General features: G+C 34.3%; 1 protein-coding gene across 1 annotated transcript; it reads left to right on the top strand.

Annotated features, from left to right (window-relative positions):
• The first annotated feature begins 14,361 nt into the window (after positions 1–14,361).
• Positions 14,362–14,739, top strand: LOC104907964 (uncharacterized). Its single transcript, XM_010696994.1, has one exon. It carries the CDS (start codon positions 14,362–14,364, stop codon positions 14,737–14,739), a length of 378 nt encoding a protein of 125 aa, XP_010695296.1.
• The last annotated feature ends 817 nt before the right edge of the window (positions 14,740–15,556 follow it).

Below are 15,556 nucleotides of genomic sequence, written 5' to 3' on the forward strand. Positions count from 1 at the left end.
GTATGGCTGGGTTATGGGTGGGGTGGTTCGATTTTGGGTTGGGTGGGTGTTTGGATTGGTAGGGTGGGGTGGGTTCGGTGGTAGGTGGATCTAGTTGGGTTAAGGGTGTTGGATTTGGTGGGGTAGGTTTGGTTCGGTGGTGGGTGAGGGTGTTGGGTTCGGTGGTGGGTGAATGGGTTTGTGATGGTGGTGTTGGGTTTGATGGGATGGGCTAGGGTGATTCAGTTGTGGTGTTTGGGTTAGGTGGGTGTGGCTGGGTTAGGGGGTGTTGGGTTGGTTTGGTGGTGGGTGTGGCCCGGTGATGGGTGTGGTTTGGTGGTGTGTGTGGTCCGGTAGTGGCAGAATTGTGGTCCGGTGGTCGCTGGGTTGTGGTCCGATGGTGCATGGATGTGGTCCGGTGGTGGCAGGATTGTGGTCCGGTGGTCTCTGGGTTGTGGTCCGGTGGTGCATGGTTGTTGTCCGGTGGTGGCTGGTGTGGGTCCGGTGGTGGCTCTTCAAATTTATTCTAATATATTATAATTTGTTATAATAAATCATAATTTATGATAATCATAAAATTAATTACAATTAACCTGTTACAACCTGTGATAATGGGTAAAGTATAATCACTTTCCTGAATTTGGCTAAAATGATGGTAAGGTTAGCTTATTTCTGGATTTTCAAAAGGTTGGCTTAATTGTGGAAGATCGGCCAAAGGTTGGCTTATTTTTGGCAATTTTTCCTAAATTATAATGCATCGGGGAATTTTCGGGCTTGTGCCTAGAGGTGGGCATGGGCATGGGCATGGGTCGGGCCAGGTCTGTTCACAGGCTCGGCCCGCGGGCTTGAGTATATGACGGGCCGCAGACCGGGCTCGGAATTTTAAAATTTGTCCACGGCCTGGCCCAGGCCCATGGGCCTGCGGGCCAGGCTCGTGCTTCTCGCGGGCCGACCGATGTTTTATGTTGTATTTTTTACAGTTTTAGGGTAAAAAACAAAGAAAAGGAGCGTTCGGCCCGCGGGCCGGCTCATGCAGGCTCGTGGCGGTGCGGGCCGGAAATAAAATTTCTTGAGCGTGACAGGCCCGCAGCCCACGTAGCGGACAACGGGCCGGGCCGGGCCTCGAGCAGGCTTGGGCCGGGCGGGGCCCAAATCTTGTCAGGCCAGCCCGCGTGTCGGCCCGGCCCATGCCCACCTCTACTTGTGTCCAAGTTGGGTTAGAGATATATTGGACCTTTGATATAGGCCATGGCCATGTTTAATTCACCTTAAATTTATTGACCTGATGTCCTGATCTAATTTGATTTGAAATTATTCTTTCTTATATTAGTTGACCTAGATTTTTTTTTCAGACTTGAACATATCTGATTTGAACTTATCTTTTATAAAACATACTATTACTAATATTATTACTTTGTATTTCATTGCTAGTATTACTAGTACTATTATTTTATTATTATGCACAAATTTAATAATAATAATAGCATAACTATTTTTTTAAAGAGCACATAGTATATGAACATACAATTAGAAATAAAAAACACATATTTTATTAAATATTTGTATTATTGTCTATATTTTATTATTCATATTAACTTTAGCTGATTAATTATGTTATTATTAAAATTTTTGAATTAAAGTAGCACAATGTATAGTATTATACTTGTATTATTGTCTATTATTTTATTATTCATATTACTATTAACAAGACTATTAGATATATTAGTGGTGAAAGTTTAGATAGGCAAGTATATAAATAGTATTTTTTTTGTTAAATTGTTTATCGTAAGAGATAATTAATAATAAATATTTTTTATAAGTGTGATGTAATAATTATTATTTCATAATAAATTTTGAGGGTAGTACGTTAGGGGTAATATTTATGTTATAACTCATCCATAATTTTGTCTAATAAGGTTAAATAAGTTCCAATTAGGTCCAATAAGGTCTAATAAGTTTCAATCAAGTCCAATAAGGTGTAATAAGTTTCAATCAGGTTCAATAAGGTCTAGTAAGTTTCAATCAGGTCAATAAGTTTCAATCAGGTCCAATAAGTTCCAATAAGGTTCAATCAGGTCCAATAAGTTGAATCAGGTCCAATCAGGTCTAATAATAAGTTCAGTTCAGGTCCAATAAGTTCAGTTCAGGTCCACTAAATTCAGTTCAGATAAGTTCAGGTCCAATAAGTGAAAAGAGCGCACCTTTAGGTAGGAATGAAACAATACATAATGATAACAAAAAAAAACATATATTGAAAGAGTATGCAAAATCTATTTAAAGAATACATTCTAAAAATAAAAGATAGATGTTACTTTTATATTGATGACATGTTTGAATTTAACTAACAACATGTTCTTTGTTACACCAATCAATTGCTCTTGTTTTTAGTATAAATAAACCTATAAATATATATAAATACATGATGCTGAACAAAATTGTTAAATATTATTCTTATATTGTTGCCCTAATCTATGTAAATTTTGTTTTTAAAGATAGTTGAAATCTCTTACAGGGAAAAATTTGAAGGTGATCTCAACACCATTAGGTTATCCTATGCTACTCATGTTTTATATAAACTAGTAACATATACTTTATATTATTCTGCCAAAATTGTTAAGAAAAAAAAAACAACATATACTATCGTCATGTTCTTACATATACAACATCAAAAATAACATTGCATATCGAAATTGTTTATTAGAACAAATATAAAAAAGAACATGTACAAATGCCAAAAGAACACTATTATGATCTTGAACACAAATAGTTTGAAATAGTGATATCAACGATATTTATAATAAAAGCAACGACATTGATAATAATTACCAACATTAATAATTAATAAGTACAACAACGACAATAATAATAATCCTTTTGAATAAATGTACAAGTGAATAGTAGTATTAATAGTACAACAACAACAACAATATTATTAATAATATTAATAATAATAATAATAACAACAATAATAATAATAATAATAATAACAATAATAATAACAATATTAATAACAATAATAATAAGTTTTTAAATATAAGCATGATATGAACTTATCTGACCTGAACTTATTAATTCTGATCTGATCTGATTTGAACTTATTTTTTCTGATATGATCTGAAATAAGTAAAAATAAGTTGACCTAGACATAGCATGTATATTAGTAGTCTATGCAAATGTTCGGTGTAAGTTTTGAGGTAGTTTGTGTTGAACCCTAGTTTGATGATGACAAAGGAACAAAGATACAAACTAAGTAATAAACTAACAAGTTGTTAAGTGAATGGATTTTTTCGAGGTATCATTAACAAGAGAAAAGAGAATATTAAGTCAAAAGAAGAAATCAAGTTTGGATTTTGAATACTAAGTGAAGATGCTCAATGCACTGATACTGGAGATGCGTTGGAACAAGAGGACCAACGCAATGCTTTTTGTTTCTAGTTCCAATGTAAAGGAACGAGTAAGAACCGGTGAGGAATGGTGGCAATTTAAAAAGAGAATGAACATATGTTCCTTTGAGTCAGAAGAAGAATACTAAGTCAGAAGAAGAAATCAAGTTTGGATTTTGAATACTAAGTGAAGATGCTCAATGCACTGATACTGAAGATTTGGAACAAGAGGACCAACCCAATGCTTTTTGTTTCTAGTTCCAATGTAAAGAAACAAGTAAGAACCGGAAAGGAATTGTGGCAATTTAAAAAGAGAATGAACATCTGTTCCTTCGAGAGGAACAGACGAACTTAACACTATCATGTTAAGTTAAAGAAACTAACTATTAAAAGGAACTAGACATAGGTTGAAGCAGTACAACGGTTAATATGTGACAATTGAGTGTTTTATGCCTAGATTCTAGGAAACCGTTATTATTTAGTAAAAATCTGATTTTAAGGAAAAATATTTTTTAGGAAAATATTTTATTTTTATTAGATAATTAAAATCCTATTTTGGTTTAATGAAATTTTTTTCTAAAGATAATATTTTACAAAAGGATTTAATTTTGGTTTTATTAATTAATAACATTTGTTAATTAAAATCATATTTTAGATACTGCTTAAGTGGTTGCTAAAATAAAGGAAGTCGTATTATTCCTAACACGCGTTTGTATTAGATCATGGTGATCATGATTATTAAAAAGGAATGTGTTCCTCTAGTTGAGGAACATCATGGAATTTTTTTTACCACTAACTCATGTTTTAATCCCACGTTCTAAGTAACTGCAATAAATACTTCTGTATAATTAAGTTCCGAAGGTGTCTGACCAAGTGACTTAGTAAGTTTAACTAAGTAAAGTATCAGTGCCTTTATTCTCTCATAATAGCCATTTGTTCTTTCCTTCTTACTCTAATTTCACTAAGTTTATTGATCATTTTATTTTGGTTTTGGGGTAAGAGGATTTTGAGTGAAGTTATGTAAGAGAGAAAACTCAAAGCGAGTTAAAGTGACAAAAACTTCAAGTGTCGTTGAGAGGAACAACTGTTAATAGAACAATTGTTCAAGAACTTGAGTTTAGGAACTCAAGGTATGGCCCATGAGTAGAATTAGGTTGTAACAAAGTTGTTTGGGCTAATTAGTGGAAGTGTTGTATTTAAAATCCCCAGTGGTTGAGGTTGTTTCTTTTTGTTGGGCCCAAAAAGTTTTTCCTTGTAAAAATCCCTTGTGTTCCTTTAGCTTGTTTTTTTTGCTTAATTTTCTAATTCCGCAAAAAGCTACGTTTATTTATACAAATACAATTCACCCCCCCTCTTGTATTGTTTCCAGTGAAATAATAGTTTGTACATAACTTTTAACTATTGAAAATTTGTTTTAATATATGATATGTAGCTTTTGGAGGTAACTTTTAACTTTTAAGTAACTTTTGCCAAAAACTTAAGTTAGTTTTTAAATATCTTTTGTTAAAAGGTATCATTTTTACATATTATTTACACATCAAAAGTTTTTCAACAACTGCTATCACTGAACACATACTTTACACAACTAATTTCACAACTAATAAGCAAAAACTTATAATTACTTCCACATATAAAAGTTAAAATGTTAAGCTAACATCTAACTTGTCGAAGAGACCTTAGGTAATATTACCTCAATTCTTAGAGATTGTCGTGCTACCACTCTATTTATTTGCCTTTACATGGTTGAGGAGCACTTCCTTGATTATGCGACAATTAGGACTATAATAGACGCATAAACTGGCTTTGTATGGGAGGAGTCATCCCGGCAAGCACAATCATGATTAATTTATTAGAGGGCACAAACTAGATAGAGTTTAACATTCTGATTTAGATTCTCAACTTGAGAGAATAGTTGCAGATATATAATCATGTCTCCTCATTTATCACCCAATGATGAAACATACCATCGTCTTGTGACCTGGTCCAAAAGAAGAGCAATATGAAAAGCTAAGCCCAAAAATCGTTATAAATACATAAAGCCTATTTATTAATTCAAGCACAATTAATTATACATTATAATTAATTTTACTTTCAAAGCCCATTTTCGAAAAGTACAATTAATTATTTTTTATAATTAATTGTATTTTTAATAAATATTTTTTAAATTAAAGGATATTAGAAAAGTCTGATTTTATCCTTAGGGTAAGTGATTTTCGCATTTTAAATAATAATATTTAATGAGGATAAAAATAATCTTTTAATGATTGTATAAGATAAAATCCGACATGATTTGCAGATGAGTTTCGCTCAACCGAATGCGCATGGGGCGCCAACGTTGCGTATGCACAACATTGAGACAGTCAACAAAATGTAAAAGCGCATACGTAGATGCGTGCTGCACAACATTGACACGCGTGGCAAATTACTGTTGCGTGTCGTGCAACAGGAATGTGTGTCGTGCATCCTCAAATCTTATCCGACTTATTCCATTTTTCTTATAAATAGACCTCATTTTTACTCGATTTTTAACACACTTTTCCTACGCTTCCTACTTGAAAATCCCTCTAAATACTTTCCAAAACACTTCAAACACATTATTAATCTCCCTTCAAGCTTCAAGATTATTCCTCTAACAGATCGTTATTCAAGACCTAGGCGACAAAAGGTACAATTCCTAAGGGTTAATTCCACTTCACTTCATACTATACTAACAATATACTTTTTATGATGTAGATCCACAAAGAATTCATGCTCATTTGTCTTTTTCTCTAATATTTCCTTTTCTTATATCATATACATAGCATTATTAATTCATGCCTATAGGTTTAATGCTTTCATCACCGCAAATGCCTATTTTTGCTAATCAAGACCTAAATAAATGTTCTAGCACCTAATAAGATAATATGGACAATTGATTTAGGATCCTATAATTTTATGGCATAAATAACATTATCACCAAAAATTAGTCTTTTGTGTTTAATGAACCAACATAGATTAATTTTAAGATTACATGAAAATATTGTATGGTTACTTATTGGCATAAAACTTGAACATGAATAATAGTAAGTATATGCTAACAATGGGATAATATGATTCTTGATCATATTCGTACCCCCAACATGGACTCTATATTTTGGTTCGTGACCAATTATGAAGTCATGAAGGAGAAAACTACATTAATTGAATAAGTCCCTAAATTGTTCTTATGGTTTATCAGTATCGAATTAGGTTTATGAGTCTTCCTTTAAAGACTTGTTCACAACTTCTTTTGCAAAAGGAATTTCAAAAGAAAAACCTTTACGATGAGTTAGTTAAATTTGCGCTCATCCTGTGTAGGCAATAAGAATATGCCTACAATTTGACAACCTCATTGGGGAGCCTTCAAATTTAATTTTTGATGAGTGAGTGAAACTCGAAAAAAGTGATTCATACTTGTTTTATGACTCTTATAGTTTTGCATATACTATTCTTGAAGCCATTATAAGGTCTATGGCCTTGCCTCATATGCATGAGACCACCCCAAATGTTAGTCATAAGAAAACCTATGCAAACATGACATTGCTCTCTTGTTCCTAACTTAAGAGTGGAGTGCGTCTTACACGTGACCCTCTTTTTAAGAAAATATACGATGCGTAGGATCAATCTATTAGTTATGAACCCTTTTAAGCCTAAATCTAAGCCTGACCATAGTATTAAACATAAATCATGACTCTAGATTGCAATTGCATATTATGCCTTACATATTCTATATTATTGATTGCTTGTTTGCTATGTTCAACATGATTTACCCTTATATTGACCTCGAATTAGGCTAGAAACACCAAAAAACGACCAATAAATTGTTGAAATGAAAAAACATGCATGAATCTTGCATCACACGCAAGGAATTTGGCCTGGCGCATGACCTTGCATGGTACACAAGCTTCTTGAGTAGCACGCAAGCCGTTTACGTGAGGAGTGAGCTACACATTGTTTCTACGGTTCAGGTTTTACAAATTCATTTGTTGGTTTGGTCTATCTTTGAGTTATCATTCATGATCACTTTTAGTTCATCTTTTCAAACAAAACTCAACTAATTCAAAGATAAAATCGATCTTTTCCATGCACATCATCTAAGATTGAGTCTAGCTCACGTCAAAACCTAAGCCACTTGCATTTTTATGTGAACCATAGTCTATGTCAAGCCCATATGTGCTTCTCCCAATCCATTCCAAAGTGAAGTCCACATGCTTCTTCCAGTCTACTCCAAAGTCAAGCCAATACGGTAATCCTATTCCATTCCAAAGTCACGACTAGGTTGTAACAACCCGCACTTCCGAGCCGCTAACTAATCACACTTAAGATTCACTAATCACAATCAACTCTTAATAAATCTCGAGTATATTTACTCGCAGCGAAAACATAAAATTTTACATTATCCTGGACCTGTGGGTCAGGGCCCATAACACAACACCGTCAAAATCGAATATCATACATTTTCATACTATATAATATTTTACTCGACTCCTTAATAAAGAATATTTTATTCTCAAATAAATACTTGAATAATTCTAGATACAACCTCTGAATAATTAATCTAATTACAATTTCATAACCAAACTCTTTCTTTTGATCCACTCCGAGCCTCCAACACCAACTTGCAAATTACTGAAGAAAATACAAAACAAATAAAACTAAAATGAGCAGAAAATTGGTAATTTTACTTCAGCCAGTCAAAACAGTTTTAGTTCGCAAAAAAGATTTCATATCATAAACAAACTTATTAATTATCCATGAAAACAATTCATCCTTTAAAATATATCGCTAGTATTGCTCAATCACTTGACACAAATTGCTGGCAAATATAGGTTTTGACAGAACATAACGTAACATAACATTTTAGAGTAATCGACCTTCTCTAATCTTAACTAAAATTATCTCCGAACCATTTTCTCCACCTGTACCTTGACAACTTTTTATCTCAGTTGCTATTTCTTACAAATCATATTCATCTAAACAAAAAACATAATCGGAACAATTCCAATAATAGAACAAAATCTTATTCCACAAATTCACACATAGAGATGCATCTACAATCATGGCCATGACTATAAACGATAAATGATATTAAACATAACACAAACACATGCATGTATGTAGGATATGATAATCACTCTAATACGATATAAAGTTACCTCAATACGATAACCACTTCAAGATAAACCAAGAACAATTATATGCAACCTCCAAGAATCATAACCTTGACCTCCATCTTAGCTTGAATCATATATGTCTCTATAGCCATCCTCCAACAACCACCTCACAATACTAACAACAATTATCATCCATCCTCAGAACAATTCAGATAAACAATTTGACTTGCCATACTTTCTAAACCGTTTCATGAAATATTATAACACTTATATACAAACCATTTTGCTAATCTAGCTGACATCATCAATCTCACAAGATAACTCTAATGAACCTCGAGTATAGAGAATATGATCAAACAACATAATTATAAAAATAAAATTTTATAAACTTACTTAAGAAGGACCAATTCATATTATAAGCTTCAATCGATTAACTAAAGACAAAAGATTCAATCTTTAAGTTTGACAAATTCATAACATGATTTATTTTGCTAAACAACGATAAGATTTAGAACTGCACTTATTTATGAAATCAGAAAATAAAACCAATTTGCAGACACTTGAATTACTTGAATCAAACAAGAGGTGGAAGAAAACTTAGATTACACTTCTGAATGAGAGGAGTTGTAACAGCCGGTAAATAATGAGGGTTTAGTATGTGATTAAGTAACCTAAGTCACGGAATTTAAATGTGATCGTACGTAGATAATACGTATGATAAATTGTATGTGAAAATAAATTGGGAAAAATTGACAATAGAGGTCTGAACTTTGGGTGATAATTTTCAAAAGGTCTGAACTATTGTTTAACCTGTGTAGGTCCCAACTTTAGGGGGTCTTAACTTTTAGCGGCCTTAGTGACTTCAAACAGGCTTAATAGGTCATCACTTGTAAAACTTGGGTCACATCAGAATAGTTAATTGAGGGAGGGATGTAGGAAGTAGGTGAGATTTAAAAAAAAATCTTCAGTTTTAAGTCGTTGAGGCCCGCTAAAAGTTAAGACCCCCTAAAGTTGGGACCTACACAGATTAATCAATAGTTCTGACCTTTTAAAAATTATCACCCAAAGTTCAGACCTCTATTGTCAAATTTTCCAATAAATTGTGCTTATGTGTAATTGTTGCTTGGAAAAAAAAGAAAATAATATAATAATAGTAGTAACATTAGTTAAATGAGAGTATGAATAATGTTATCTGAATTCTAAGGTTGGCTTATTATTTTAAGAAGTCGAAATTGTGAGAGTTGAAAATTATTGAAAGATAGGAATTATGTTTCAACTATTAAGCAAATTAACGGGTATGCTTAATAGAATGGACTTTAGAGTTCCTTTTAGTAAATGGTGTTTAGGTAAATCAAGGAAATCTATGTTAAGGGTATTTGGGGTGGAATAATCATTTTTGTAGGAAGTTAGACCACTAGCATGTAATATAATATAAAATTAAGGATTAGGTTAGGACAAAAGAAGAGCAGAAACTTCTGTGTAGGATCAAGTATGATTGAAGACCCCACTTACCTTACTGAAGGGCGAATCACGTGAAATAAAAACCTCCAAATATAGTTCACATGTACCCAAAGACATCACAAAAATTTCATCACAATGTTCCAAGGAAACGTTGCTGTCCAGAATAGAGTCTCTCACTCCTTCTTCCTCGCCAGACCTGCGGTAGTTGCAGGGTTTGGATTCCTCTTCGTTTTCTTCAATTTTTCTCTTTAAAATCTTGCATGCAAAGCCTAATTCATATTCTATATATATAGGTGCATACTGGGAAGGGAAAAATTCAAGCTTTAAGTGCCAAAAAGTTCAAGAAGCAAGGCCATTTTCTTTAATCAAGGAAACAGTAAGTGTATTGAATGTTTTGGGAGAATTAAGGTACTTCCTTTAGGTATTTTATTATGAAATTTTGTGTGAATGTTACCTTATGTTTTAGGAACAGAAAAAAATAAGAATCACACCTTGAGAAGAAGGAGAAGTCGAGTTCCTACCTTTGGAAGTGAAGGTACACAAAAATCAACCTCTTTTGGAACACTAGTTATATGTAAATCTTGGAAAATTATTAAGAACGATTTTAAGGATGAATTTCTTTGTTTTATATTATCATTAGCTACTGTATATTAGTATAAAATGGGAATATTCATTGCATGTTCATAAAACAAGTGGAATTTATGTTCTATTTCTATGCTAGAAACTAGTCACATGTTTACCGATTTTGTTCATGAGATTTTTGTGTGTGTTGGTATTTGAAGTATTTTGGAATGATGTTTGGTTGATGGAGCAGTAGCTTAAGTGATAATTAATAGGTTTCATGTATAGGCATTCATGGTTAAAAAGACATTCTTGTTTTGGTCATTGATTTTTACATTTAAAGGGTGACTAAACTACCTTGTCTTTTCATGTTTTTTATAAGAATATGTTTAGCAAATGATAAGTGAAAGTTTTTGGAGAATTTATTTCAAAAACTCATATTATTAAGCTACTGTATTTGAGTAGTAAACCTTGTTTGAAGTGCTTCTTTATTCAATAACACACCAAAGAAGGAGGAAATACACTTAGAAATCGCATTTTTAGAGACAACTATGTTTAAGTTTTGTTTGAAAATTTCGAAGAATGGATTTCTTTACATTAGTTGGAAATTTCAGTAGGTTCAAGGTTTAAGAACTCATATTATCAAGGTTAGTTTCAAAGTTATGATTTATGCTAACTAAATGTTCGTTTAGGAAATCTAGAAATATCCTTTTTACTTATGATAATTCAAGTTCTTTACTAGTTGAACTATATGGTCAAATCTTGATTTTGATAAGTCATTATGCACCTCAATTGTCATTGAACTACTTTCATAAGCTCCTTCAATCATTCCTATCAAAGTAAGAAAGAGTTTTCTTTTAGGGAAATTACCATTGGTAACCTTGTAGTTTTTCGGTTTCCTAATGGTAACCCTATGTCTTTCAAATTCCCGATAATGACCTTGTAATCTTGTTGAATTCCCAAACGTGACTTTTTTTGTTAAATTTCCGTTATATCTAACTGCTAACTTAATACACGCATAACCCTATGTCTTTGCAAATTTCAACCTCAAATTTGATCCATAAAGGGGTAAATTAACCCCCAAAACTGACCAGAATATTTTTTCGAATCACAAAATAATGCACACAAATCGACATATTTCTGGAACGCAAATTATTCCGAAAACATAACCCTGCTCAAGGTTTTTGGGGGTAATTTTAGTCCTTCATGGGTCAAATTTGAGGTCGAAATTTGCAAAAAATGATCAGATTCGCCTCAATTTGCATTTTATAAACATCTTAATTTGCGTGCATTGATTTAACAGTTAGATTTAACGAAAAAATTCATATTTGGGAATTCAAGAAGAGTACAATGTCATTTTTGGGAATTTGAAAACCACAAGGTTACCATTGGGAAATGGAAAAACTACAAGGTTACCAATTGGAATTTCCGAACTTTTTAATAACGGAACATTTGTGAATTGTTTTAGAAATTGTGATAGACGATTTTGAGTTCTTTTTGCGTATAGAAGAGGAATGTGTGTATAAAGTATGAGGATATGTCCTATAAAAGCTTGCAAGCGAGTAAATAGTAGGAGTTTAAACTCCAAATTGTGTGGAGGTCTGCATCTTGATGCACCTCAGTGTGTGATCTCTTCTCCCTGCGCATCAACATAAAACCGTTTTAACCTTGTGTTTGTATTGAGATGTTTACAATGAACTTGTGAACATTTGAAGTGTGTAATTTTATGATAGTGTTGTTTTTCCCAAAATATTGATTTGCATAAGAAACCTTGGAGTGTCATTACTCCTTATTTTCAGCCACCATATTAGTTTTGGGTTGATTTGTGTACCAACATAAGCTGATTTTTTGTTCTATGAACCTGTCCTGGTGGGGGCAGACTCTTGTGCAGGAAGTAGCAAGCTAAGGTAGGCAGACGGAAAGCTCTAGAGAAGTAATGTCTCAACAATCATAGCAGACCAAAGCTTGAACATGATCATCTTTTGCAACTTAAACTCTGTGTTTATGAAGAATGTTTGGATGTACATTATGATATTACTATGGGCCTGTAATAATTAAACTATATTTTGTGTGATGTATGTTTCTTTTAAAATCAGCTCGTAGAGTCCACTCAGCCATATTAATCGGTTGACTCAAGCAGGTGACAGCCTCCGTAACATTTTACTATGATTTGCCTTCCGCTAATGCTATTAAGTATAATTTTTAATTGATTTAAAGAAAGCTATAACGGGGGCTGTTACAAGTGGTATCCGAGCCAAGGTTTTCTTTTTAAAAAGGAAAAGATGATTTCGTTACTTATCCCCATATAGGTAGTCATTATGTTTTAAACATGGATGTTTCTAAAACGCTTTGATTGATCATGTTCAGGGAAGCTAGGAAATGCTATGATTGTAAGAGTAATATGCCTAATAGGACAAATAAATGTGTGTAAATTATGTGTGTGCTTTTTAAGTATACGTGTTATATATGTGTAAATTGGATGTCTACAAGCAGTAATAGTAGTGGCAGTGGATCCAGAATCATCAAGAGGGGTAGCGTGTATTGGGCAGTAAGCATGGATGGTACCCGTAGGTACCAGGCAGAACCGGATATGCATATAAATGAAGGACAAGACCTTCTTGAGTTTGCAAGAGCCAAAATGATTGACATATAGGAGTATAACCGACTATATGAAATCGGAGATCATAACCCCTATACCCGTCCGGGGATTCAAGCATATACTTTAAGCACGACGCTACCTCAGTACGAACCTTGGATAACCTTCCGCCTCACTTACTGGAAGTTGTTCGTATTATATATATAGCAACATTGTCCTTGCTGGATGATGATGTCACAACGGAAATGATGGACAAGAACTTGATTAGGTGGGACGGGAAACCAGAAGATGTGTTGTTAGAGATAGAGAGAACCAAGTAAGCGACTAGTACGCAGGATATGAGTAGAGGGGCCGAGTATTGGGGTGACCTGTTTAACCGAGTAGCTCTCCATGAATACAACAGAACGACAGAAGAGAGAGGTTCCATCCGTACTCCTCCTGGCTCTGCCGCTAGCACGACTCCGTCCCGACCACGGAGGTTGGATGATTACGCTACTAGCATGGCTCCTCCTCGATCAAGAGGCTCTAGAGGATCGAGTAGGGATTCCGTTGTGCCAGGAACAGTGTTTCAAGGTAGGTACTCTCGAGTAAGCAATCCAGATTATGCTCCCGAGACTCCCTCATCTAGTAGCGACGATAGTGGCTACGCTTATGATCCCTATAACGTACGCTAGGCTAGTATGAATGACCAAGTGGAGAGGTTAAGGAAGAAGCTGATCAGTTTTATTTCTTTTTAAGAACTATTATGCTAATTTTACGAATCCAAGTTGTATGGTTAGATGGTTTTATATGTTATGTTTAAGGTTGCAAGTATTCGAAATAAAAGTAAGAGTTGTTGTATGAAGAATGTGTAGGATGAAATTATTTCTTCCAAGTAGTTAATGGTTAATGAAATATGTGGGTTAAATTTCTTATGAACCATTTATTTTCAATTTAGTCAGTATTATTTGATGGGAACTACTAAGAATATACAAATATTATTTTATAGGTTATGGCGAACATCGAAGTGAACAATGAAATTCGGCAAAATGTGGAAATCATTGAACAACCGGGATAGCCGGATAATTCGCAAAATGAGCAGATACGCCAGTTAAGGGAGATAAACACCCGACTACTGGCAATTCTGGAAAAACAAGAGCAGAACAAGGACAATGAGGAGGGATAATTTTATAAGAGACTCGCGGCTTATAAGCCACGAGGATATGATGGTGAAGCAGACCCAGTGAAGTTCGAAGACTGGGTAGCCTATATGGAAAAACTACTAGAAGTAGTGAGTTATCCTAAAAATTTGAAAGTAAAGTTGGCATCTTTTTACTTGGAGGGACCCGCTGATACGTGGTGGGGTACAATCAAGAAAACCTCTTCTCAGGCTATTTCCACTTGGGAAATGTTTGTAGAAAAAATGAGGAATAAGTTTTTCCCTCCAGCTTTGAGAAGGAAGAAAGAGAATGAGTTCCGATTCTTGAGACAAGGACAAATGTCAGTGCTAGAGTACGCTGCCAAGTTCGTAGAGCTCTCGATATTTGCTACAGATTTCACTAGTAATGAAAGGGTGAAGTCCATGCGTTTCTTTGAAGGATTAAACCTGAAGTATCAAAAGAGAATCGGGGTTTATAGTAGTTTTTAGGACTTGTATGACCGAGCTTTGGAGCATGAACGCATTGAACAGAAGGATGAAAGTTCGAAAAGAAAGAAGAAGGGAAACGAAAGGTCTAGAGAGGGAGGTAACAAGAAATTCAAGTCAGATACAGCTAGGACTTCTATGGCTTTAGTCCCTACAAAAGCTGGTGAAGGAGGGAAAAAGGAATGGAAGTGTCGTCGCTGTGGAAAGGAACATTATGGGAAAAATTGTGAAGGCTAGAGCATTTGCTTTAAATATATGAAGACGGGCCACAGGATCAAGGAATGTCCTATTTTGAACCAATCTGGGAATGCTCGAGGTAACCAAAGGCCTAGTGAAGTGTTACTTCTGAAAGCAGCAGGTGAGTTAAGCTCGGGTCGTAGTATTAAGGGAGGATCGAAGACACCCGGAAGGGCATTTGCCCTTAAATCTGAACCATCCGAAGAACCGGAGATTATGGAGCAGAGAGGTGATGTGATTAGTAGGACTTTTGATGTGTGTGATTTACCTGCTTTTGTATTATTTGATTCAGGAGCATCCCACTCTTTTATCTCAAACATATTTGCACTTCGCATAGAGCATAAACCCAAAGTAACTTTATGTAATTTAAATGTAACTCTGCCTGATAAAACCACTTTCCGATGTAAGTATATGCTGAAAGAATGTGACATTAAAATTGCGGAGGTGGATTTGAAGGCATATCTGATAATTTTTGACTTTGGTGTGTATGATGTCATTCTGGGTATGGATTGGCTGAGTGAAACTTGAGCTATAATAAAGTGTTATACACGAGTGGTGAAACTTCGACCGTTCCTGGAGGAGG

Source organism: Beta vulgaris, chromosome 3, assembly GCF_026745355.1.
Source record: "Beta vulgaris subsp. vulgaris cultivar EL10 chromosome 3, EL10.2, whole genome shotgun sequence".
NCBI lineage: Eukaryota > Viridiplantae > Streptophyta > Magnoliopsida > Caryophyllales > Amaranthaceae > Beta > Beta vulgaris.

Bases quoted from the DNA above. Each gene is read 5' to 3' on its own strand.
- LOC104907964 (XM_010696994.1), top strand. From the start codon at position 14,362: ATGGAAAAACTACTAGAAGTAGTGAGTTATCCTAAAAATTTGAAAGTA.